This window comes from Asterias rubens, chromosome 10 (genome assembly GCF_902459465.1).
Source record: "Asterias rubens chromosome 10, eAstRub1.3, whole genome shotgun sequence".
Lineage (NCBI taxonomy): Eukaryota > Metazoa > Echinodermata > Asteroidea > Forcipulatida > Asteriidae > Asterias > Asterias rubens.
In genome coordinates, this window is record NC_047071.1 from 1,626,158 (window position 1) to 1,653,372 (window position 27,215).

The following is a 27,215-nucleotide window of genomic DNA, read 5'->3' on the forward strand; positions in this document are numbered from 1 at the left end:
GAGTTTTGATTAATATATTAAGAGATGTTTTTTTACTACATTTGTTGATCGGGTTTGATGTAAAACGGTTTTCCGGGGTGTGCCTTTAGCTCGGTTGATTCGGTAGATTTTGTCTTGTTAACGGAAAACTGAAAAAATAATCTACAATTTACCCTAGAAAAACCAAAGGCTGCTTTATTTATGTTAGGTATTTAACATGACCCTCTGTAATCAATCCTTGTTTAGATCAATGGCCAGTGATCAACCAATGGCAAGTTCAACGACTGCGAAGAACGCACTAAAAATGTTTCTGCACTACCAATTTCTCCACAAATTCTCTGCAACCCCCCTAAATGAGCAAAAACACCTCAAACTATATTCTTCTCGGAAACTTTTCGTTTTTTCTGAGAATTGATTGGCAAATTCTTGAAAGTAAGCTGAAAATATTGAAATTGTGTTTTAATGCACAGAAAGCACTCCTATACACCGCCCCCCCCCAAACTTAGTTTGTTTTCGCGCAGAGGATCACGGGTACAACCTTTGACCTCCAGCAGTCATCATGTCGGCCGCCCGTGTTGTCATCCAGGTAAGCTTAGAAATCATTGCAATATTCTTCCTTTTATGGAAGGTATATTTTTGTACAATTGAAATGTATGAGTAGCTTAATACTTGCAGATTAAGGGATTAATATTTTAGGTTTTGGAATGCTGTAGTGGTACCTCTTGTTAACAATCATTATCAACGATTAACGTTTTTTAAATTTTAGCACGTCCGGGGATCCGCTAACACAAAAGATGTCGGTCTTTAAATTTCACAACGATGTTTTAATGGGAGTACGTGTATTGCCGACACTTTATCCATGGCTAAGTTTGTTTAAGAATAATAATGAGAAATACCTATTAGGTTTTACTTTCATGGTACCTTAGAGGCAAATATTGCAGAGCTTTGAATTGTTTTCTTAGTTATTGAATTTTTAAGTAATCATAATAATGTGATGTTTGGGGTTTTGTTTTTGTTTTTTTCACCCCTTTATTTTTATGGTGGTAATATTAACTTTTTTAACATTTAAATGTTCTTGTTTCTTTCAGAGGGTGCGACCCCACGTACCACTCATCAAATTCCGCTTTTCCAAAGCAACACCAGGTACGTGTTTATTGACTTACTATTTGGGAAAGTACTGAGTACTAAGACGTGCTAACACACAGCGGTGTATGGGTAAAAACCAAAAATTAATATTCTTTATCTTTAACATCTATTACTATTTGTTGTCGTTTTGCTGAATGTTTTAAAACTAAGTTGAACATTTTCAAACAAGAGAAATATGGTTTTAAAATCAAGTTGATCCTGTAAATTTGTAGAAATGTAAATTTTGTGTATTTGGTTTGCAGTTACTCCTAGAACTATGCTATCGTCTCCCGTATGTTGTTACGGGAGACGATAGCGGAACGAAACCGCATCGTTCTAGGAATAGTTTGCAGTAAGACCATGACCATGTGTATATCTACTACATTAGGTGATCAGGCATTTCTATACGCCACTCCAAATCTCTAGAACAATCTCCCACCTTGCATTAGACAGTCTTCTTCACTTAATTTATTTAAATCTAATTTAAAAACCCATTTGTTTACTTCACCCATTTAATTCATTCTTGCTCTGTTTGTGTATTTGTTTTTCATTTTTTCTCTGCAATTTTTGTATTCCTTGTAATGGCGTAGAGTATATTTATATAGGTTACTGCGTAATATAAATGGACGTTTTATTACTATTATTACTTTGCTGTGTAGGTTTGGTTCAAAAGAACATAATAAATCCAGCAAGTGCGTAGATATACACATGATGGTGTTACCGCAAACCAATAAATATAGATCAAGAGCTCACGCCATGCCTAAAAAATCACCTGTTATTTATTATTGGGTATTGACATTTCTCATTGTTCAGGGCCGGCAATATCATCTTCCAAGGCTCAATCTAATTCCAGTACCTCAAAGGTCAGCACAAGACGAGGGGAAGGTATCGACTTCACGAGTCTCCCAACAAAGTACAAGAGGTTACCAATGTCAATAGAAGAGATGGACTGTATTAATGTAAGTCTCAGTAATAAACATGGCGTATGATCTCTTTTCAATAACCTGAGAAATTAGCGGTGACACATAGCAGGCATGATATTCTTCCTTCTACAAAGACCTCAAATTTTTACACACTTGTCAAAGGCCAGTGATTTCAGTGTTGGGCCAGTAAACTCAAGACCGGACAAGTCTGGTGGTCTTGTTTTTTGGGTGTTTTTTTTTTTCAACATCTTTGTCTCTAACAAATGATGTTCAAATGTTGAATCTGAGTCTCACAAATGACTTTCAATACTGCTGAGTATGCCCATTAAACAGAAGAGATTAATTTTCTTCTAGTGTTCTTTTCAAATGAAACAGTAAAATGCAGTGGACACTATAATTACTCAAAATAATTATCATAATAAAACCTTTCTTGATTACGAGTAATGGGGAGAGGTTGATAGGTTAAAACATTGTGAGAAACAGCTCCCTCTGAAGTGACATAGTTTTTGAGAAAGAAGTAATTTTCAAGTAATTTGATTTTGAGATCTCAAGTTTAGAATTTGAGGTCTCGAAATCAAGCATCAGAAAGCACACAACTTCGTATGACAAGGGTGTTTGTTTCTTTCATTATTATCTCGCAACTTCGACGACCGATTGAACTCAAATTTTCACAGGTTTGTTATTTTATGCCTATATTGAGGAACACCAACTGTGAAGACTAGTCTTTGACAATTACCAATAGTGTCCACTGTCTTTAAGACGGAAAAACCATGTTCTCAATTAGATTCTAGTCTCTTCTCATTTTGATTTTGGTCTTGTAAATAAAATCCCAGTTCAGTACAAATTCTGAGATATTTGAGCACCGCTATAGTCTGTTTTCAGATTTGTTGTTCTGTGGAAAAAATCTGAGAAGTTGTTATAAAAAAGGCCTGAAAAGTTTAATGGATCCTGCCCTATGTGCAAGTACTAAAGGAATGTCCACAAAGTGAATGCAACACAGAACTGGGTATTTTGACGTGTTGTCGTTTAAGCATTTTCCACACTACCAAGCAAGTTCTCAGGAAATTTGTTTAGCATTTGTTTTCTTGTTTCTTGTTACAGAGTGGAGGGTCTGAGCTATATTAGTTTCAACATCGAGGTGTTTCATATACCTACTTCATCATCTCTTACTTATCAGCAGTCAGTATGCGCAACACAACCAGTATTCAACCCAGGATGGCGTAGTTTGAGGGAAAGGAAATGACGGGCCCAGTTTGCAAATATATTTGGTTAAGCAGTATTTTCTGCTAAACAGCTTTATGAAATTGTGGCCAGGTCTGAGCTTCTTCACTTGAAGACAAGTAATCGCAACAATGCAATATTAGTATTATTTTTATTTTTTATTTGTTGCTTAATAAAAGACAGACGTAAGTTTTGATACCTCGCTGCCTTTGTCCATGAGAAATTTTCTCATTAGGATGCAGTTTGGCAGAGCTGCTGAGGCATAAAAAATATTGCTTGAAAATTTTCTGCTAAGTAAAAATAAGCAGGATAAAGTCACAGATGGTGCAAATCTTTTTCTGGCTAGCATAACTTTGTTGTGCTTTTAAAAGCAGCTCTATGGAATTGGGCCCTGTTGCCAGTTAAACTATAGACCATGTGAACCTTGTTCACAATAAGTGTGACCTTGTACATTCTTTGAGCATTCTGGCAGGCAAGATACTACACTGGTCCTATGGGAAAGTTGACATTTTGTGTCATAATTTCCACATAAAACCAAGAGTTATGAAAGAAAAGATGGACAAGTTTTGAGATGTGCCCCCTTTCATCATATCAAAAGTTGATAAGAACTAGACAGTGCAATCTCCATAAAATATAAGATTTTATGATTTCTTCCATTGAGCTGTGTACAAATCATGCCTGCAGGAAGTCCAGGCTCAGTGGCTCTTTTGTAAACATGTGATGTCACAGGTCACATCGTCTATAGTGACTGAATCATTGTGCACTTAAGTCGGATTAATTTTTCACACCATGCCAATCTTTCACACTAACCATTTGTGCACTGCACTATGCTAAGTTTGAGAATATCCGAGTGTTGCTCAACAACTCTCATGTTGTTGCCATTCTATTGGCGTATCAGGGGCTGAGCTGTCTAACAGAGTCAAGTTATGCCCGTTTTTGGAGGGTGGCTTTGAAGTGCAGTCAAGATACTTACTTGACCGTAAATTGCTTCTCTTAATCGAGGTGTATGAAATGGGTACTGACCGAGTTGGTGTGTTCCTTGCACCATGGTTGAATTAATCCCCTTAGTGTTAATAGTGAGATGAGAAACCTTGAGGAACACCTTCATTTGACCAGTAGTATCTCAATCATACACAGTGCAATTGCTTGCTGCATGCGTTTGATTTTTTTGCATTGTTATTGAGCTTTTTTTAAGCTGTGGTTATCAGTTGGATTTTCTCTGTAACAGCATTGTTGCAAAAATGTTGTCGATTTTGTAATTACGCTTGCTTTTCTCGCCCAAGGAAAGGATCCCTCAATACTGTTTCAACTGGTTAAAAAACTTTCTCTTTTGTTTTCAATTAAAAACCCAGTAAAATAGTCATCGAACAACGCACAGTCCCTAGTATTTATACATATAGACTGACAAAAGCGAGTCACAGGAAATGTATTGTTTTGCTAATTAATATACCGTTTTATTGTACAAATAATTTAATTAATACCTAAGCAAAGTGTTTATGTTAAATCTTTAAAAAATATGAGTACATGTACATGTATTGTAAAATAAAACATTGTTTTGAAAAAGAAACTTACAATAATTAAATGGACAGAAATTGTTTGTTTCTTTCACTGGGATTTTGGTCATGATATCTGGGTAAAATAACTGTACACAATAATCCTCATGCAATGTCTAGGTTTTCTTTGTCTTACTAATGTAATAGAGCTAGATGTGTTGGTCTAAATAGAAAGCAAACTAATTACTTTTTTATTAAAGGAAATCTTAGAATCGGCGCTTGCAAAAGCAGGGAATTCTGTGATTACTTTTGGCTTGTGCACACATGCATACTGCACGTTACTGGACATTCCTCACTTACACAGCTAGCACAGAAATTCGTCAGTAAGCAGAGCCATGACATTGTGCCATGTCCATGAGCACTCGTTGGAATACTTATTCAATCCAACTAGATAATTCCTATTTTCTAGACACTCCCTTCATCCAGAAGCTACTCAAAACATCCATAGAGGGAGAAAGAGAGGCCCCTCACACAGTTAGAGATGTGGGCGTTCTTGTCGCCAGCGCGGTTCTCGTTGACGCATTCATGGGGTTCGTTGGCAGGATCTTAATGGGCAGATTCCAGACCAGCGTATCCACGCTCAGGGAGTTGGGACCCTGCCACATGGCAATCTCTGATTGGTCTGCTGGGATCACATGTTCTGGTGATGGATCCTTGGCGGTGATGAACTCGAAGTGAAGCCTCCATTTCAGGCAAACTAAAAAAAGAAAGATGAAGGATATTTTAGAAAGGGTTGGTTTATGGGACAATCGTTCACAAACAGAGTGATTTTGAACTTGTATATTTGGTTAATGTGTAAAACTACATGTACTTGCTGGGTCTACTATGTTCTTTAGGGAACTTGTCTTGCTATTATTATATCTTGCATACAACTTTTCAGTTGATCAGCCGATTTCCTCCTTTACTTTTCAAAACAGTGCCATAAAAAACTGAAAAACCACTGTACAAAAGTTAAGTGTGCTCAGCCATTTCCTCTTTTTTGGCAATAAGCAAGTTGCATGTCTGAGATATACATGTTCAACTGCCGCAGTGTAAATTTTGTGAAATTCTGGAGATTTCTCTATTCTAAAAAGAACTGTCCTGCTTTATTAACCACTACCTGGACAGAAGGTAGGTCGCTTTAGATCGAGGGAAGTTCTTGTTTTTAACTTCACTGCTGCAGAGTGAGTTCTTAATTAATCTCAACATTTCGAGCTTGCTCTAGTCATTGTCATAAGACTTGGAACATTCCAGTGCACTTCCTGGCAGGCAAGATACTATACTAGTAAAAGATTTCCTAAGTCTCCTCTCGGATATTTTTATGAGAGACACTCTCTGGCAATCCTTGTCTTACCGATGTCCGTAATAAAGCCAGGGGTGACGTGCAGTGGAATTGGCAAGACCATGTGCGACTTGCTCATGTGGAGGCAGAATTCCTGGTGCCGACCGTGGGATGACATTGACACGCCCTGGTGGGGTTTGCGCCTACATTCCTCCGCTATGTGCTCCTCACACTGAAGAACCACCGAATACTGTAGAAAAATACAAATACATTTAAAACCCATCTTTTTAATTACAGAAGTGCGTAGAGACCTTATTGTATTTTGCGCTATACAAGAACTGCTTATTATTATCACATAATTACACTCTCCGTCCTAAGGGTTGAAAAGAGGCACAAATACTTTCTTGATGGATAAGACAGTCGGTTGGAAAAAAGCCTGAACTGTGAGAGCAAGGCGTGAAAGCTTGCGAGCATGAAGCTAGCTTACATACATTTGTCGTTGATGACTCTGCAATCTGGGGCATTCTGTATGGTTTTATCTTCATGTTTTTATGAATTTGATCTTAATTATAAAGATTGGTAAAAATTTATGCATGCATTTTTATTTTTGGAGTTGGTTTGGGGTTTTGTTTTGATTTTTTTTTAATTTTTCTTTTTTTTTGGGGGGGGAAATTTTGTTAAATCCGGTTAAAAGAAAGACATCATATCCCTGATTCTTGGCTTGCTAGACCTTTGAAACCCTGCAGCCTGTTGTACTAAAACAAACTGCCCATAGAGCATCACTGGTTCCTCGTACCTACCTGTACACAGGGTACCGTGCAGCTCGGAGGGAACTCGATGGTTCCAATGATGTCTTCTCCCAGTTTGTATGCCGGCTTGAAGAGACAAAATCTGGCCACAGTACCATCAGCGTTCTTAATGTTGTAGGAATCTGTCGGAAACGGATTCAGTTACAAATCAAAACAATACTTGATTTCTCTAAATAGATTTAAGGGACGGTAATAAGTTGGGTGATCACTCTTTAAATTGAAGGCAATAAAAACCTTTGGTTAGAGCCCTTCAGCAGCGTTTGATAGTATCAAGAATTTTGAGAATCGTTTCTCTTCGAAGTAACATGGGTATGTAAAAAGATAACACAATTGCTGCCAAAATTTGACTGCGAGAAGCGTTACCGCTTTGAATAACTGTTCACACGTTGATTGTTTGGTATTTTTATTGCAAAACAGAAGATTAGAATACATTTACTCTTCCAAAAGGTATTCTTCCTGTAAAGTCTTTATTTAATTTTGGTCAGTAATACTTCTTTTTTTTTTCATTCTCAATTTCCTATTTCCTACTGGGAATTAGGTTGGCTGCCTTTCACCTCTGTGGACTCGAATCGAATCCAATCTCAGACCCCTTGCATGTGGATTGGGTTTTCAGTCCCTAACTGATTGCATGAGTTTTCCTCCCGCATGTGAAACTGAACATTTCTTCTTGTTTCCTATCCATCATGTTAATGGCGCTCATTGTGCTGTTGGGTGTGTACTAAAAAGTGAACTTTTCCTACTTGGGTTTTTCCTTGAGGTGACTGTGTTGAGAACCTGGGTGGCAAGATCAAGAAAGGTGTTCTGAGTTCTCTCCTCGGCCAGGAACGGATTACTGGATGCTGTCGTGTCTTCCTGCTCGGGCAAACTGGTGTCACCCAAACCTGAAAAGTCAGAAAGGAAAACTGTTCAGAACGAATTCGAATGTCATGACAGTGGCTAAGAGCATCAAATTCATGTTCTGGTGGTTAAGTCATCGGAGTGTGGGTTCGAATCTCAGTCATTGCACTTGTGTCCTTGAGCAAGATGCTTTACAATTGCTTCTCTTTACGTGGGGTATAAATAGGTACCTGCATGTTTGAAAAAGCCTTCTGAGAGCCAGGGTAGCTTGGGCACGCAGCACGCAACATTCCCAGTTTGATTTTTACGGCACATGCACGCACACACGCACGCACATGCGCACAGACGCCATTTTGTAGGTCAGATATTTGAATGGTGAAATCATATTCAATACGGTCTATACTTGATCGTGTTTTGCTCTCGAACATCTTCACTCACCGTACAGGAAGAGAACTCTGAATGGTACTCTGAGAAGCCTGATGGGGCAGTTAACTCGCTGCGTGCCGATGGTGACCTTGTAGGAGTACTTCACAGCCTGCCCTCTGTAGGATGGGGGTGCATCATTCGGGATTGTCTCATGGTAAAGGACTGCAAAGGTTTACAGAAAATAATTATTGAAAAAGTCAATTTTTTTTTAAAACAACTTATCTGAGCATCTTTACCCGCTCCTTCCGGAAACAATCTAGACAACTTGAAATATTGTTCAAGAGAAATTAAACCAAAAGCGTACAGAAATGGCTGAAATCAGCATAACTCCAAACTTATTCATTATTTGCAGGCGTGGAACTTCAGGGATCCCACAGAGACAGAGTTTACCCACATGGTTGTCTCACATTTATACCCTATTTTTACCCGGTACATGCCATAACCCTTTGGTTGTAGACCTTCGGGCAGGACCGCTTGTTGGAGAGGAGCGTACGGGTGTATATCAAGACAGAATCAACTTGCATCAAATTTTCCTTTGACTCACATGTTTTTCTTTCTCCAGGTTTAAGGTTCAGATCGCAGAAGAGTATCTTGGGCTCTGTTGACAGGATGCAGTTCCCCTTCTCTCCTGACAAAAATAAAATCACCGAGGATTCTTGAGTTTTGTCTCTACAGTAGTCTCACTATGGAAACTTTGTGGAAAGAGCCAGTTTGGCGAAAGATTGTGAGGCAGGTGTAGAAAAGCTTGTATGTTTGTAGAGTTTGTAGTACTTTGTTATATTGTTTATATTTCCCCCCATAAGTGAGTTCCCCCAGTGTTGAGTTTTGCTTGGCAGTCCATTAATACAGGTGTTTTCACACTAACCAAGTGCAGCAAAAGTAATAGGGTTTGAGTGATCACCGGAGCATTATTTTTTGTTATGCAAGTCGCCAGACACACAAGGCCTGAAGGCCACTTCAAGGTGTGGGCTACAATTGTTTTGTTTTTCCAGAGGCAGTTGCCACCTACTCCTAGGGCTGAAACAGGGTTACCCCTTTTACAGTCCATACGGATGTAAAGGCATGGGTAGCATCAGTCCGAAACCTGGCCGGTAGAGCATAAAGCACTACCTCCCCAATTTTATGTAGCAAGTGTCATGACAGGGATTCGAACCCGCACTCTGCTGATCAAACATTAGAGCTTGAATCCAGTGCTCTTAACCGCTCGGCCATGACATGCCACATGGTCTATAGGCCACATTACCTGTGATGTCTCTTGAAACAGATAAGATAAGAATTTATTCAGTCAATGTTAAAAAGTTAAAAACCAAAACATCAAAGCACCTACCCCTACTGGGTGCAAAGCTTGTGTTGCCAGAACTCTGCAGTAACTCCAGTTCCTCCGACTTTTCGCTGATTGGTATTTTAGGCAACATGACCTTTGACGCACTGATGTGACATTGACAATGAAGCTGGGCGCTTGCCCAAGCGAGGGATTGGACACCACTGTGTAAAGAAGGAGAACAAATCGAGGAAATTGTTAAAAAGAGTGTTTGGAAGATTTTTTTTGAGATTGGGTGATACTCCGATTTTGTAATCAGTTGGTGATGAGCAGCAATTATGCGTCTTACCCAAGGAAGAGCATAACCGTCTTGACCAAAACTCAAACCGTACTGCTTTGAGCTACATGTAGAACTTGTCGAGTTGCTGGAACTTGTCAAGTCACTAGAAGTTGAGTACGGTGGGCTATACCACTCGGGTAGACACAACTAAACTTAAAGTGAAATACCCCCAGCATGGTTTAATGTAAACTTTTTTCAATGACTAGCCAGCTAGGCCAGTTTGCAACTATCTTGTCTTTTCACTAGCACGCCAGTTGTTTCACTAGTCGAAGTGCTTTTAACATGAAACAGGGACGCTTCTCAATACTGAACTTTAGCCAGCTGAACCACTTGGAGAGACTTTTACTGGTCCTCCTCAGGTGTCTAACTACCATTTGGCAAGCGGACCACTGTTAAGGGAGAGCGCTGCATACTCACCCAGGGCTGGTGCTATTAGAGCTGTTTGCCGGACAAGAGAATGTGACATTGCACTCTAACACTTCCCCAGCCAGGAAAGTGACACCTCTCACTAAATTAGCACTGACGTCAATCATGATCACACGGACTGGTTGGCCGACTAGTTAGTTATCCTACAACAACTGGGAATAGAAAATAAGTTTGAAATGTATGAAAAAAATCAAAATCCTTCAAGCTCCTAATTGTGATATTATTTATAACAATCTCAGCATAGCGATCAGGGCCTAGTAAAGCTATTTAGTTAGCAGAAACTGTTGCTTGAAAAAAAATTCTTTGCAAAAAGTGAGTTGGGCACTAGCCACAACAATGCAAACACATATTTTGGTTCACTGTTCCCCCGTGGTTAAACCTGTGAAAAAGTTTCCGTATGGCACCACCACTTTTTCATTCGATATGAAACAATAGTGTATCTAATTTACCTTATTAATGAGATATCCCTTTTTTTTGTAAACATGAGTGAAAAAGTGGTGGCACCATATGAAAAGTTAATTATTATCATATATATTAGCAAGTGTTTACAAGTGCTTCACATCATGTATCAACAGTTACAATACAACAGACAGTAGACACTATCATTGTATCAATGAGTGTGGTGTGGTGTGACTGGTAGGCTTTAAACTGGGCCCGTATAACCTGTGACACAGATAGATATATGGTTTCCTTACTTCAAATAAAAAAGATAAGATGAAATTGAGTTACTTAATTCATCTAATAAAACAAAGTTCAATTTCAAATTAGAATTGTTAATGTTATTGAATTATTGAATTTACAACATTCAATCAAACTCAAAGCAATTTTCAATTCTTCCTTGCCAATAAAATGCACAGTTCTGCACAAGTTGAGCGAATCATGTACTTGTTACTTACCGATTGAACTCACTGGGTAGAGTACGAGGTATACAGGTCTAAAAATAAAAGTAGAAAACAGGGTTTTTTTTCAACTCATTTGCTTGGGATCACATTCCTTCCATCCAGTCCACAGCACAGTCAACACGTATGTGAGTCTCGCCTCGACTCACTCGCTCGAGTGTGTATGCAGGGTACCGGATGCGTTTAAAGCAATAATACTATCACTCTCAAAACGGTCAATCCTCCTCAGAAACCATGCACTACAAGAAGGTCAACGGAAATTCAGGTCAACTTCCCACAATCCTGTCGCATTATTTACCTTTTTCATTTTCAGCGCACGGCCGGCCATCCAGAGCATGCAACATCAGCACTTGTGGTAGTGCTAGCAGAAAGCTAAACGCAGGAGCGAAACTTCACACAGTTATTCCCTGCAAAATAAGTAGTATTTTTCACTCTAACATCTTGCTGTGGTAGTGTTATTGTGTAACTGACTTCTGACTTGATAAAACTTTTATAAAGTTCCATAGTTCCAGTCGGTCACAGCCGACTACAGTACATACACGGCCACGTACACGTCTAGTCTGTCACACATAGTCGTCACCCTACTGAGATGAGGTAGTCGTCACACTACTGAGGTTCCACACTGTCTGCAAAACTCTAGCTCTTGACAAACTTAGGAAGGCGCCGTTTTTGGAATCTCCAATCTTTACCGAATCGAATCCAACCAAAAAGCAATTATGGATTGGGTGCAGCTCTTATCGAATGTCACAATTTGCTGTACAATTGGGATGTTTATGGCAGGAATGTGAGTCATCCATAATTTATAAATTTATTTTAACAATCTTACTACTTAGTTTATAATTTTTTGTAATTAATAATATTAAAATTTAATTATTTTAAACAATCATCTGCATGACAATTAATGTTCATTAATTATGGCACTAGCAAAATTTGACCATTTGCAGATATGCTATTTATTTTTTTAAGCCAACAAACATGCTATTGCTAGTTATTGCTAGCACGTACTACACTGAGTGTTACTGTTTGACGCACAAGTAAAGGTACAGCTGACATTATTAATATTATTTATTTTAAAGACAGTGGACACTATTGGTAATTGTCAAAGACCAGTCCTCTCACTCAATTTGCGCTCAATTGGTCGTCCAAGTTGCGAGAAAATAATGAAAGAAAAAACACCCTTGTCACTAGCCCCACTTGTGTGGCCAAGGATTCAGCTATCCTTGGCCACACAAGTGGGGCTACCTTGTCACACGAAGTTGTGTGCTTTCAGATGCTTGATTTTGAGACCTCAAAATCTAAATCTGAGGTCTCTAAATCAAATTCGTGGAAAATTACTTCTTTCTCGAAAACTACATCACTTCAGAATTAGGGGGAGCTGTTTCTCACAATGTTTAATACCATCAAACTCTCCCTATTACTCGTTACCAAGTAAGATTTTATGCTATAATTATTTAGAGTAATTACCAATAGTGTCCATATTGCCTTTAATTATGTAACACAATTGATTTTGTTTAACATTGGTCAACCCTTCAAAAATAAATGACAATTAATGTAATAAAGTAACAACCTAAATAAGACTAGGAAAAGTGGCAAACTACAACTGGTTTGAACTGCCTCTAGCTCCCGGGCAATCTCGGTGGTCGTAGGTGGTAAGACACTGAATTGCAAAGGTCATGGGTTCGAATCCCACACGAGTATATGCCTGTGATTTATTTTACAGAACTCAGGAGCTTGTAGATAATGTTGTTTGAATATAAGTGTAAATTGATTGTACTATAATTGTCCTTCCAACAACTATGTTTTTGTTTTGCTGCAGCCCTGACTGTTTCGGTATCATCAGAACTGGAAGCACAGAAAATGTTATCTTTCTTCCGTTCCTCATGACCAATATGAAGTGAGTAGCAAATCAACAACTTTAGAGAGTTCAAAAGCAACCCCAAAGCTACAATCCCAGCCATATCTCGTTGGGCCCCCCTGCCCCCTTTGGATGTTGGTTCCAATTACCAATTGGCAATATTCTTCTGCGTTACAGTCAACATTGAGCGGGGGGACGGGAGGCGGGGGAGAAATTGTTTATTGTCAATGTGAAATGGACAGGGAATGGTTTTATATAACGTTAGGCATGTGTTGCCCAAGCATTTTGCCAGGAATTGTAGCCCTAAATATCGGACTCCTTTCTTTTGTACACTATTGACCCCTTGCACGCGCATCACACGTGGCGACTGATGCCACGCTCACCATGTTGGTGGGCAGTTAGGATTACATGTATTAACGCTGTGTCGCCTAAAATGCGCACTTCACTGCATAACGCACAGCATACTCTATGCATAGAGTTATATATGAAAACGCACAGTGAAATTGCCCACCAGTATGGTGCGTTCAAGATTTTTCTGATGATGACGTCAGGTGAAATGGGTCAATACAAATGAAATGAGTCTGTGATTAGGGCTATTTGGAATTGGTTAGGCCTCAAATTTGACACTGGACCACTGTCCCGGCCCAAGGCAAGCGACAACTTTTAGTGTTTGGCCAGTAAGCTCATGACAATGCTTTCATTTGCAGTGCATACATGTACTTCATATTTCAGTGGAATTTTAGTACAATCGTGCGCCCGCAGCGAAAATATACTGCAATGCATCTTGGGATATAAACAAAAGTTGCAACTATTTGAAGCGTGACTAGTAGTATTGATATTCACTAGTCACCCAGGCACTCTGCTGATCAGAAATACAAAAACTGGGATCCGGTGAGCTCTGACATTCCAAGTAAAGTTCAAGGAAACTGAAATTGTAAGTGTTTTTTTTTTCCCCCAGTAACATAATGTGGTTTTTCTATGGCTACCTGAAGCAAGACTCCACATTGATGATAGTGAACAGTGTGGGGAGTTTTCTACAGTCCTCCTACATGATAGTATTCATCTTCTACACCAAATCAAAGGTTTGTTTCGGTCAGGCTCTTAAAAACCCTGCTTTTGATACTACCTTCGTTCTGATTGGATGAATAGATGACTTTAAGTTAGTTCCGTTTAAATCAGAAAGGGCGCTATGTACATTTTGTATCTGAACATGATTGAATAAAATACACACTGTGTAGTTCCTTGCAGTTAATGTCAACCCTCTGTTTGAAACAATTTATTGATTTCAATGTGTCTCATCAGTCTCATTAAAGGAGTTTACGGAAAATCCCCTATGTTTCATCTTTCCCCTGTGGCTTCAGATTCCAGAGTGGAGGCGTGGTTAAATTGATAAGAGCCATACCCCGGAATCGTTACCCTTCTATTTTTATAGCTCACACGTGCATTTGAAGATCTTTGCTATTTAATCAAGAAACTTGCACATCCCTTATGTTGCGTCGAAACCATTTGATTGGGGGTCAGGTTGGTGCAGTAGTAGCTTTCCTTGCCTTTTACTTCTTGAAATTCTAGTTCGAGTCCTGCCGGAGGGCACTATTTGGATTGAATTACACACAATTTAATTAATTCTCTGGGGTTTTCTCCTCCCAAAAAACTTTCTTGTCTTCTCACTCCATGAGGTTCTGACCTAGTATAGTGATTATGTTAAATTTTCTGAGAGTCCTTGACTTCACAACCAGAATTGAAAACTTTTATGAAATTTATGTCAAAGCATAAGAAGTTTCACCTTGTTGACTTGACTGCATAGCTGTCTGTAAGTGACTTGAATTTGTGTACTGTATTTCATCTCAGTTGCTGCCTTTCCAGCGCACTGTTGCAGCATTTATTGCCATGGTAACCCTCTACATGTACTTGACCAGCTACACTTCCACCTCTGAAGCGGTCCTTAATCAACTGGGCCTCATTTGTTCTTCGGTGACTGTACTGATGTACTTTTCCCCATTAGCAGAAATAGTGAGTACTTAAATATTTTTTAATGGAAAAAGTCAACCAGATTCTTTTGTATGGATTGAGTCTTCCAAGTGTTTTTAAATTGAATCTCTCAAGTGTTTGTAAATTGAGTTTCCATTTTTTATTGAGTTTATCAAAAGTTTGTAAATTGAGTCTCTCAGGTGTTTGTAAATTGAGTTTCTTAAGTGTTTGTGAATTGAGTTTCTCAAGTGATTGTAAATTGAGTTTCAAGTTTTTGATTGAGTTTCTCAAGTGTTTGTTAATGAGTTTCTCAAGTGTTTGTAAATTTAGTTTCAATTCTTTGATTCAGTATCAAAAGTTTGTAAATTGAGTCTCTCGGGTGTTTGTAAATTGAGTCTCAGTTCTTTGATTTAGTTTCTCAAGTGTTTGTTAACTGAGTTTCTCAAGAGTTTGTGAATTGAGTTTCTCAAGTGTTTGTAAATTGAGTTTCTCAAGTGTTTTTTATAATTGAGTTTCTCAAGTGTTTGTGAATTGAGTTTCTCAAGTGTTTGTAAATTGAGTTTCTCAAGTGTTTGTAAATTGAGTTCCTCAAGTGTTTTTGAGTTGAGTTTCTCAAGTGTTTGTGAATTGATTTTCTCAAATGTTTGTAAATTGAGTTTCTCAAGTGTTTGTAAATTGAGTCTTAAGTTTTTCTGGATTGAGTTTCTCAAGTGTTTGTGGATTGAGTTCCTCAAGTGTTAGTAAATTGAATCTCTCAAGTATTTGTAAACTGAGTCTCTCAAGTGTTTGTGAATAGAGTGTCTCAAGTGTTTGTGAATTGAAGCTATCACTTATTTGTGAATTAATTGAGTCTCTCAAGTTTTTGTAGATGTGGGTAAAGAACAATTTGATTTTGTTTTTGCCTACCACAGAAACATGATGAACACTATGGATCAATTCCTGTGTAAACACAGGCCCATCTGATGGGATGTGAAAAAACGACATGCCCCATTCTAGCGCAGATATCTTTACTTTAGACTACCTAGTTCACCTTGTAACAATCAAAGCCACTTCTTTGCATGTATGAGCTCATAATTGATCAGTGTGTTTGGTAATAATAACAGCCCTGGAATTATATACAGACAACCGAGGCCATGACCTCTGTTGTCTTGGCCTTGGTGCCCCTTCAAAAAAGTTCTCATAAACTTTAATTTTTTGAAATGGAAGTGCCCTTTGCAAAATGAAACTGGCCTTGCCCTCTCAAAGATCAAATTCCAGGCCTGTAATAGCCCTTGTCACTGTTTCATTTTTTACAGGCAACGGTGATTCGTACACAATCTGCCAAAGGAATCTCTCTGCCGCTGACCATCACAACTCTCATTGCATCATCTCTCTGGGTGTTTTACGGGAAATGCGTGAATGACTTATACATTCAGGTGAGATCCAATGAGTCTTTGTACATTGACTTTCCTTTTTATAAGTCATTATATACTTCTGGACGCACAAAGTTTCCCCATCTGCCTAGATACTACTGCCCAGGAAAGCTGGCAACAAAATTTTCGCTCTTACATGTAGCCATTTTGTGGGGACAGAAACTGATAATCCTTACACTAACTCAATTTTGTTTGCAAAATTTCAACAACACAAAACCTCAATGTACAATCATTCAGCACAGCCCTCTTATAACTGTTTGACCCAGTTTGTGTGAAATAGGCACAACTTTACAGTTACAGTGGAAGAATCGAAAATGTCTTACACTGGGGTGCTGCAAAAGGACACCTGTGTAGAATCAACAGACAAACTGACCACCCTCATGCAAGACTGATTTACTTGGAAAAGTCATACTCGAGCCCGCCTGTGGGCGACCGAATGAGTGAATGAGTAGCTATTTGGCAGAGGTAGTTGTTTTTATAAAGGATTCAAACAATCGGACAGTTCCAAAACCTATAAGTGTCTGAAATTTGCCTTTAAAGGCAGTGGACACTACTCAAAATTACTATTAGCATTTGGTAATTACTCAAAATAACTATTAGCATAACACCTTACTTGGTAACAAGTAATGGGGAGAGGTTGATAGTATAAAACATTCTGAGAAACGGCTCCCTCTGAAGTGACGTAGTTTTCGAGAAAGAAGTAATTTTCCACGAATTTGATTTCGAGACCTCAGATTTAGAATTTGAGGTCTCGAAATCAAGCATCTAAAATCACACAACTTTGTGTGACAAGGGTTATTTTTTTCTTTCATAGTTATCTCGCAACTCCGACGACCAATCAAGCTTAAATTACTCAGGTTTGTTATATTTTTATATACTTGAGATACACCAAGTTGGAAGACTGGTCTTTGACAATTACCAATAGTGTCCACTGCCTTTAAAACAATCCTCTCTCCTGCCTAACTCCACAGGTTCCAAATATCCCGGGTATTGTGAGCAGTCTGCTGCGAATCATCCTTCTGTGGAAATACAAAGACAACTCAGTGACTGCCTCATCCTCCTAGATCTAGACACAACATCTCAAGACAATTTGGGTGAGTTTGAGTTAAGCATCTCCAGGTTAAGTCAGGCGAGGGAGCCCCACACACAAGACCATTGCACCTGGGCCCAATTTCATGGCTCTGCTTACCGTAACCACAGAATCAGCGTGTATGGAAGCTAAGAGTTATGTGCTTATGGCCAGCAAGAACATTTAATATTAGTGACTTTTTATTTAGATTTTATTGGTTTATGTGAGCACAAAGCTAATGCGACAGATGTCACCTATCCGCCATCTTTTCAGTTTGCCAAAAGGCGTTTACTATCCAGGGAACAAATGACTTTCATTTTATAGACCCCGCATAATTTTGGGAGGTAAGCGATATCTGCTGGTGGTTGTGTTACTTATAATTATATTATATAAATTCTAACTTTTTTCTTTTGAAAATTGTTTGTTGGCGTGATTATAAGCATGCATGCACATGTTTTTGTTTTTTTTAAGTAAGGAAGGTTGATGTATTCACTTTCAAAATTTTCATTTTAATAATATTCTATCTATGGTGTGGGTTTGCGGAACCTATATGTTCTATTAAGGTTGATACAATTTAAAGTTTTTTCCAGAAAGTCAAGTTTGAGACAATTTTGTGTATATTTCCTTGGTATTTATGGCTCTATATTTTCTACTAAAATTATTTTTTATATTATAATCTTTATTTGATGAGACATTGAAATATTGTGAAATTCTTTGGAATAATAAAGAATACAAAAAAGACAGTTATATGTTTTTGTTAATCTTGTTGCAAATTTTCTAAGAGGACTGATGAATGAAGTAACCAAATATCCGGTCAAATTGGGGATCGATGTAACACCTGGAGCTAGTGAGAGTAAGGGAATGTCGAAGCCAAGCGCTATAGCACACCGTACTTCACATGCCGATGATTGCAGAACGTTGGTTGGTTCGAACCCTGGTCAAGGAACAAGTGTCCTTTATTTCATTCATTTGTTTAATAACTACCATGATGACAAACTAATAGTGGCTTCTTATATTGCGCTCAGGTCCATCACTCACTGAACTCTCATGGCGCTTCAAAATTATTACCCCTGGCCATTTGATTTTATTTCTCAAACCATCTCAGCTCCCTTGGGAGTATACATCCTGTGCTGCCAAATATGTGAGCACTAAGCTAAATGAATCACAGGAACCATCTCTGCCCTAACAGGTACCCATTTACCCCTTGGTGAGGTCATGACTGGGATTCGAACCCACACCCTGATGACTCGGCCTTTAGAACTTAAAATTTGTTACTCGGCCACGACACCCTACTCGGCACTCGGTGAGTTGTGCCCTACTGTCTCTGTCAAGCATAGTGTTAGAGAGGGATGGACCGCTTAGACCAGTGTCAATCTCAATGGATGATTTCAAGTTCATGCGATGGAGGACCTCTACGCAAGACATATAGGTCCCGTGTGTTGTGTCACACAGTAATGAAGCCAGTACCAATAGCATTTAGACAAGGAGTTTTCCCCAAGTGTTATTGGCAGAGATGCAACTGGGTGTTGAAAAATAAATCTGAAAATTTTTGTGGTGACGTTTATTAATAAAATCTAACTCGCAAATGGCATTTGTGGCACTTGCTTTTTTCTCGACTGTAAACAAAAGTAAAGACTGACACAATTGGCGGGCCAAATGGAGTATTTTATTCAAAGTAGACAGTTTTTATATACACATCCAATTACATTATCCATTTTGATTTGTAAGGCAACAATGTGAAAGTATAAACTGTACCACTTCAAGCTAACATACTGATTCCACATCTTTAGTTTTTCAGAATACATTATAAAAATATTAGGTGCATTGTTGCAGAAAAAAAAAACATTTCAAAGATAAACCTAAATATTGCATAGTATTCTTGTAAGGTTTGCAGGAACAAATTCGTATTTCTTTCAGATCCATTGGATCGTCATAAGTATTCACTTATCCCATTACAACATTTTGAAGATTTCTAAATCCTGTATAGTATTCTAGTTAAATTAGCAAGAACACTATGTGAATACCTATGTTTGAGTTGTGTTTTTTTCTGGAAAGAACCGCATACTGTGGTAAGTGCGTCATCTTGGAAGAGTTGTAGCTGAGCGGTTCAGAGCACCAAATTCAAACAGTGTTTCTGATCAGCAGAGGTTTGAATCCCCAGCAGTGACACTTGTGTTCTTAAGCAAGACACTTAACCATTGCTTCGTCCTTCGGATAAAGCCGTTGGTCCCATGTGTTTTGTAACGCATGTAAAAGAACCCAGTGCACCTTGTAAACCCTTTTAAGGTGCTAAATAATGGGGTCTCAGAATTCATAACTTCAATAACCTATCTTTCTGAAAGTTTGTATACATACTAAGCGCCTTGAGTACCTTGTTTGGTAGATAAGTGCGCTATACAAGACTTTATATCATAATATCATCTTCAGGTAGAAGATTCTTTCTCCTTTTTTTTTTAAAATCCATTGGATCATAAATACCAAAATTCGCTTGGCCCATCAGAAAAGATATCTGAAACTTGCATAGTATACTCTCGTAAGGTTTGCAGGAACATCTTTTAATTGACCTCTCTTTACGCATTGTACTTCTTTCAGATCCTTCAGATCATCATAGAAATTCACTTGGACAATCACAACATTTTAAAGATTTCTAAATCTCGTAAAGGTTTGCAGGAACTCTTTGTACATAAACCTCTCTAGTCTTTACATGAGTTGTGGTATTTCTGGAAAGAACCGTATGCTGTAGTCATCTTCAGGAAGAAGACAAAACTTCTGATTAAAGACACTGTATTGTTTTTTCAAATCCATTGGATCATCATTATACAAAATCACTTGGCCCATTACAACATAATATAACAATAATGATTTCTTTACATTTATATAGCGCCAGGGCTGTATGCTTTGTTTTTGAAAGGGCAAAGGTAAAGGGCACCCTATGATGAAATTGCAAATTTTTACTGGCGCATTTCAAGGGCACCAAGGCAATGACCAGGGGACATGTTGCCTCCGTGAAGTATCAGGCCTGTTAAGTACTTTCTCCAGGACAAGCTTGTTTGAGGGCACATAATAGTAGAAATGGCATAAGAAAATTACACAAAATCAGTTCAAACAGCTACCTGAGCCGAATGTTTTCAGTGGAAATGGTATTTTAACTTGTTTATAATGCACCTGTTCACCATTTTAATGTAATTTTGATATTTGTACACTTCTGAATTTTTCGTAATTATCAACTTAAAAATCAGGCCCCAACCTAAAGGTTTTGCAAAACTAAATACACTTCTGCCGTTGAGAGCGCGCGTCAAAGGACAATGCCACTGACGTCATCTCTGGGAGCTTGCTTTGTTATGCCTCAACGCTGCAAAAAAGCAGCTATACAAATTGGAAACCCAGAGATGACGTTTTAAGAGTGATTACGTAACAGGGCTTTTCGCAAATCTCTCAGAAAAGCGCTGGATAAGGGCATTCAAAATGATTGTTTTTTTTACACAATTGAAATCTGTTTATAGTCATATGACTCGATTTCCGTAGTCTTTGAAAACATTTTAAGTGAATTTCAGCAAAGTTTACGACTTGAAATTTTCGTTCAAGCAGGTCTTTAAGAAAATGTACTCCAGGTTATTATAAAATATAAACATTTATCACAGATATTAGAAAATCAAGCCTGGTTATCTTTGTAATATAAATTTTTCTAAAAATGCGTTGTGATATTTCTTTCAGATCCATTGGATCATCATAAAGATTAACTTGGCCCATTAACACATTTTAAAGATTTCTAAATCCTGTATAGTATTCTAGTAAATTTGCAGGAACACTATGTATGAATCTCTCTTTTTGGGGGAAACATTTATACTGTGGTCATCTTTTGAAAGAAGACAATGTCCTAGTATTTTTTTCTGATCCGTTATAAAACTTCACTTTGTCCATAATTACAACATTTTAAAGATTTCTTAATCTTACCATCAACACCATTCACATAAATCTATTTTCTAAAGTTATGTTATTTCTAAAAAACAATTTTACATAATATTCATTTTCAAGAAACTTTTCTGTATGATTGTATTTTCAGATCCATTTGGATCACCATTATACAAATTCACCTCGTCTATTACAACATTTCATATAATCTTGCGAATAAGGTTTGCAGGACAACAGAGATATTTATCCAATATTTACAAATATTCGTTCGTATCTTATAACTTATAATTCATAATTACCTCAGACAGTTTCGCTATTCCTATTGGTGGAGAGCCCTTCACGTGAGTGTACATAAACCTTTGTTTATGACCAGTAAAAAGTGTATAAACATGGGCGTGACAAGCAAGATTGCACCTGTGCTTATAAGACGGTTTCTTCATTCCTATTGGTCGAGAGCAACGGCTGAAACAGTTGTGCCACATCACGCGATGCGCACAGCATTCCCTTACAAGGAGTTGTTTACCCAAGGGCCTTTTAGGGCCTAACCATTTCATAGCTGGAGGGGTGTTGTGTTGAAAGATATCATTGAACAATTATAATTATTGCAAGTTTTTTCCTTTTTTACCCAAAAGTGTTGATGTTTTTTACCGAAAAGGTATTTATGAATGGGAATCAAAGTGTGTTGAATCGGTTTTCAACTAGTGTTTTAAACCCACCGAGGCCTGGTTCTTTATAATTTACCTCAACTTCGTCTCAGTAAAATTATCAAGAACCAGGCCTCGTTGGGATTAAACCACCACTAGTTGAAAACCTCTTCACCACACATTGATTCCCTTAGTAATTGCAGGAACACCTTGTACGTGAATATCACTTTAATAGAAAAGAAAAGGAAGGATTGAGAAGTACTCATTTATGATAAAAATGTACTTTTATAAGACGATGTCATCTACGTATAGCCCAGACGCTATGCTACTAGGGGGTTTGGGGCACAAAGGGAAGGGGGGGGCTTTTCCATTCGATTTTACCTTTAAAAGACTCTTTTCAGCACTCTTGTTTTTCCATTTACTACCATTTTCAAGATAATCTTGCAACGGACAAATATTTCACTCTTGTAACTTTTTTGGTATCCAAATAACTAACATTTTGAATGGGGTTGGCTCCGCCCTGGCAGACATGGACCAATCCAGTTAATAGTTATATTCACACATTTCATGATACATGATTCTATCTGTTCACTAAATTTGACGTGACCTTAATCAAAAAATGCCTGCAATAATTAGCTTTGCATGTAAAATAGCCGTACATTTTGCGGGACAGTTCCTGGTATAATAAGAAAACTACTTTTAATTAAAACAGACGTGTTGCTTTACTTTTTTCGTTTCCGTTTTTGTTTATCTTATATTATAACAAGTTGTTTTTCTATATCCCTTTTTTCCCCGAGGGGATATTACTCACATTTAAAACCATTTTCCTTTTCATTAAGACTTATCATCCCCAAATTTAAATATACACAACCACCAGCTTAGCTGGTAATTAGCGATAAAATAAGTCCATATTTACATTTTTTGGCAAAGTGCGCCACCTTAAAAATTATCTTGAATATAATTGAACACACACTTGAAAATTCACAGTACATCTGTACACTGTACATACCATTTAGCAGTAAAAAAATCCACAATCCCAGAATACATTCAACTTGTTATATATAACTCTACTATGATATGACTTCATCTGTGTAATATATTAAAACGCACAAAATTAGATAAAAAATAAGTAATGTATACTGCATGTATATGATTCTACTTGCCTAGACCCTGTAGAAGTAAACTGGGCCCAAGAACTTTAAAATTTCTGCTGAGCTGTGCAGTAGGCATGATACCAGTCACTGATGGTGGTTAACAGTTGATCGGCTTCTGACATGTGCATTATGGCATTCCCAAACAAAGATATTGACAAAATAGGGAGACCGCCAATATAGGGCTAGATAGCTCAGTTCGTAGAGCGCCGGCACGTTAATCCAGATGTTCGGTTGCCACTCGAGTGAATTCTTTGTTCAACCCCCCCAAAAATCATTTTAAAATTTACCCAGTCAGTTTCGCTCGTGCTTTATGTTAAAAAATAAGTAATTTGTTAGTATTCTTATTTTTCCCTGTGTCAGTTGGAGTGATAACCAACATTCATGTTACTGTGATCACCAGCAATGGTTACGTTCACATTTGATGATGCAATGACATTAATACAATGTCCATGACAAGAAGGGTCAGAACACGTTTTGCTTCCATTGGTAGAGTCCTGAGCTGAAGGAGCTACCCTCACTTTGGTTTTCCAAGATTTCTTTGATTTCATCGAATGACTGCTGCGAGCACCTGTGTCATTGTTCAGGTCAGCACCATCAGTTTCATCCAGGGAAATAGCTGCAACATCAACAGAACCTGCAGTAGTTGCTGCTGCAACATCAGAAGCTGTAGATGCAGCAGCAGAAGCTGTAGATGCAACAGCAGAAGCTGTAGATGCAACAGCAGAAGCTGTAGATGCAGCACCGACAGCAACATCTGTAGCACCTAGGGTGGAAAAAGAGGCAGCCTGGCAGGTACTGACTTTGTCGGCGTCGATCCCGTTCTCTTTGCAGAGAGTGACTTCTGGAATTGCAACTCCTCCCTTTCCATCAGGATAAGCCGAATTAACCACTGATGGGCAGGAACCTTCAGGAGTAGGGTGTTGGATGCCAATATTGCTAGCATTCCCTAAGGAAGACGCAAGCATGGCTGGAAAGACAAGGGGTTCGCCACCCAGCTGGGAATCTGGACTGAAGTGAATGAAGTTTCAGCTTCATTAGTCGTCAATTTTTTTTCGAGAAAAAAAAGTGAAATTCACGGAGCAATGTTGTCAGGAGGGTCATGTAAATACGTTGTACATGCTAACGAAAATTATTTTTGTGTTATTGTTTTACTAGTTTCTAAAAAAACTACAGTACCTTGTAGTCCTAGTACCTTGGCAAGTAAAATTTTAAGGGAAGCTTTCTATCATCATTATTTTTAGACTGTGTAAGTTTAATGTTTACTGATGACGGTTGTATTATGTGTCGTACAAAGTACCCAGACTCTTTAACTACAAGAATTGGGGTTTCAAATTGATTGAGTTAAGAACTCGATTCACATGTCACAGTGGGTCACCGAGTCACTTAAGACTTTCAGGGGTAAGCTGAGCAAGACTCTCAGGGAAAGTTTTGAAGCTGAGTCACCCAACACCACAAATAAGTCTGGGCCAAAGTGAATTGTTGGCGACTCTAATTGTTATTAAAACCTAGTGAGGAGAAAGTTGATTTTTAGTACAACTTCAACAGAAGTGTAAAAACGTCATAAAGCACTGTGGAATGAAGAACAAATGTTCAATCTGAAAAAAGATGAGCATAAAAAAGATGAGCACAAAACTATAAAAACCTAAAATATATTTTTTTTATTGCGATTTATTTACTTACTTTGCAGGTTGGTTGACCTTGTATCTGACAGTCTGAGCGTTTACCAAATGTACTTCAGCAGAAGCTATGTAAAAAATTAAACTTATGGGTTAATGAAAAGTAACCTGAAAAGTTAGTCAAACTTAAAAATAACAATTGACACTCAATACACAATGAAAATTGGCAATATAAGTTTTAGAGATGGAACCATAATGTGATTCAAACCCAGTCACAGGTTTATAATAATAAGTAGGGATTAAGTTGTCTACCGCCCACCTGGATTTCAACACTGGTCCTATCCCCCGCACTCGCTACGGAAAACGCGCCTTCTCAATTGCTACACCCATTCTCTGGAACAACCTTACCGTCCACATCTGTGCCTCAACTACACTGGACTCATTTAAAAAAGACTGCTGTCAAGACCTACTTATTTAGATCCATCTAAGCTTGTTCAGTTTCAGCTATTTCATCCCTCTTAAAATTGTCTTTTTTTTGTTATCGTACACTTTATGGTCTTTATATAATGTATTTTAATTTTATGTTTCAGCGCTTAGAAAACCAAGTGCTATCTAAATGAATGTTACTACTATTTTTATTATTTGATATCAAAAAAGATATCAATAAAGGAAATCAATTTTAACCCAACCATGAGTGGAGCTTTCATGAGTAGGTGGCTGGATATTTGGATGGTTCAATTCAATTAAATCCAATTGGTTGGGTTAGTGATGTGGTATCTTTCCTCGCCTTCAACCTCAATGACCCCAGTTCAAACCCTGCTGGGATAATACCCCAATCAAAGTCGTTCTCACTACGTTCTGCTAAATTTAGCCAAACAGGTTTAAACTGTGTGCAAATTGAGTGGGCGTAGTAGCAGCTTTTTATGGTGATGGCAAGTTCAGAATTTGGCGGTACGAGAGCCAAGAAACTGGGCCCTGTACATAATGCACACTGTAATCACCCCCTGGTAAAATTTCCTGCCAAGAGTTCCTCATAAATAACGTTTGTTTTAACACACATCCAGAATGCTAACCTAACTTGAAGTTTTAAAAAAGACAAATAGAAATTTACCTTCTGAATCTTTGACATTCACTGCAACATAATCTGTTGGTGGGCAATGTTGACGATTTGCTCTTTGAGAAATTTGTTTTTTCAAGCCTTTACACATCAATGCAATCACAATGATGAGAACTATCGCACAAATGACTAAGATGGCATATAACACATGATTGGTGCTTGAGTGCTCTGCTGATTTGACCTCTGATGAATAGATGAGAAATAAATGAAACTAATTTCCCGTTTGGAGTTTATTGCTCAGGGTGGGTTTTATTCATTTTTGTTTTAATCATTGTCATGCAAAATGTGTTATCAGTTTTTCACTATTTCTCGTGACCCAGATGGTCGATCGATCTCAAACTTCAACAGGTTTGTCAGTTTATGTATATGGTGGATTAAACAAAAGTGCTTGCACCGCCAGCAACTGTTTTGTTAGCAAAAACCAATTCTATAATGTTTCTTTAAAGTCAAAAGTTTCATTTAACTGTTTAGGGGGAAAAACTTAGATCCACAACCCTATTATTATTATTATTTTATTAAAAACCATTCAAACATCGCAGCCTAAAGGCTAAATTGTGTTTAAAATTGAGTTTTATTACAACAAATTGTTTTTTCAAAACATTACAGAAATAAAATAAACAAACACAAATTAAAAGTATATTCACTTGGGCCATATAGCCCTATCTTTACATAACTCTTTTGCTACATGTATAGCTTACCCTGCTCGTCCTCAGCTACATTTTGGTCAGCACTGCCGGGGACTTGATCAGTCAAGTCTCCACTCACAGGGGAAGGTGAAACAAAATTAGTTTCCTGTGGCGGACTTGTATTTTCTTTAGATAGTGTAGGTGACTCTTCACTTCCTTCCCGCGGTGGGTCCGTCATCGGGATTTGGCACTGAGGTTCCCGCTCTAACTCGGTGGGTGATAGAAATTCACACGTGTGGCACTGGTCTGGCGTACCTTCGTGGTGGTAATAGCTGAAATTTTTTTTTAAAAGATATATGAGCCTCAGAAACAGAAAAAACTTGCAATTCTAAAGTCATGTGAGCTGCATTTGCGCAGGAAAGCAAACAACTTTGAAATTGCAGGAAGACAAAAAGAGGGAAAAGTAATTCAGACTATTCAAGTGTCATTTTTTCAAAGAAAATTACAGATTTCAGAATTAAAGTTGATCTTTGCTTTTTCTACTCAAAGTCAATAAAACCATGGCCTGGACATTCATCTTCGAGAGGGCAAAGCTATTTTCATTGTTCATTGTGGACCTGGCCCTTTCATTTAAAACAAAATATGAGATTTTTGAAGGAGCACCAAGGCCAGTCACTGCAAAATGGCCTCCCTGTGTAATTCCATGCATTTTTTAATAGTAGCTTGTAAAGAAAATTTTGAGAAATTACCCTGGTCGACACTGCCCACAAATGACATCGGTT

The 27,215-nt window shown here is 38.0% G+C and overlaps 3 protein-coding genes and 1 long non-coding RNA gene across 4 annotated transcripts; 2 read left to right on the forward strand and 2 right to left on the reverse strand.

Annotated features, from left to right (window-relative positions):
- The first annotated feature begins 513 nt into the window (after positions 1-513).
- Positions 514-3,280, forward strand: LOC117295339 (28S ribosomal protein S36, mitochondrial-like). The gene is made up of 4 exons (XM_033777932.1): positions 514-565; positions 1,068-1,122; positions 1,918-2,063; positions 3,129-3,280. Exons 1-4 carry the CDS (start codon positions 539-541, stop codon positions 3,150-3,152), a joined length of 252 nt encoding a protein of 83 aa, XP_033633823.1. The 5' UTR covers positions 514-538; the 3' UTR covers positions 3,153-3,280.
- A 639-nt stretch (positions 3,281-3,919) lies between these two features.
- LOC117295340 (RAB6A-GEF complex partner protein 2-like) lies at positions 3,920-11,197 on the reverse strand. Its single transcript, XM_033777933.1, has 9 exons — positions 11,058-11,197; positions 10,153-10,313; positions 9,462-9,619; positions 8,679-8,762; positions 8,147-8,296; positions 7,612-7,752; positions 6,863-6,993; positions 6,135-6,312; positions 3,920-5,498 (listed from the first exon to the last, which is right to left on the reverse strand). Exons 2-9 carry the CDS (start codon positions 10,266-10,268, stop codon positions 5,269-5,271), a joined length of 1,188 nt encoding a protein of 395 aa, XP_033633824.1. The 5' UTR covers positions 10,269-10,313; positions 11,058-11,197; the 3' UTR covers positions 3,920-5,268.
- Positions 11,198-11,383: 186 nt separating this feature from the next.
- LOC117295341 (sugar transporter SWEET1-like) lies at positions 11,384-18,199 on the forward strand. The gene is made up of 6 exons (XM_033777934.1): positions 11,384-11,844; positions 12,877-12,954; positions 13,874-13,997; positions 14,764-14,925; positions 16,179-16,298; positions 17,267-18,199. Exons 1-6 carry the CDS (start codon positions 11,777-11,779, stop codon positions 17,357-17,359), a joined length of 645 nt encoding a protein of 214 aa, XP_033633825.1. The 5' UTR covers positions 11,384-11,776; the 3' UTR covers positions 17,360-18,199.
- A 6,005-nt stretch (positions 18,200-24,204) lies between these two features.
- On the reverse strand, positions 24,205-26,546 carry LOC117295343. The gene is made up of 3 exons (XR_004519681.1): positions 26,506-26,546; positions 25,802-25,990; positions 24,205-24,818 (listed from the first exon to the last, which is right to left on the reverse strand). It is a non-coding gene; the product is annotated as an uncharacterized LOC117295343 (long non-coding RNA).
- Between the last annotated feature and the right edge of the window lie 669 nt (positions 26,547-27,215).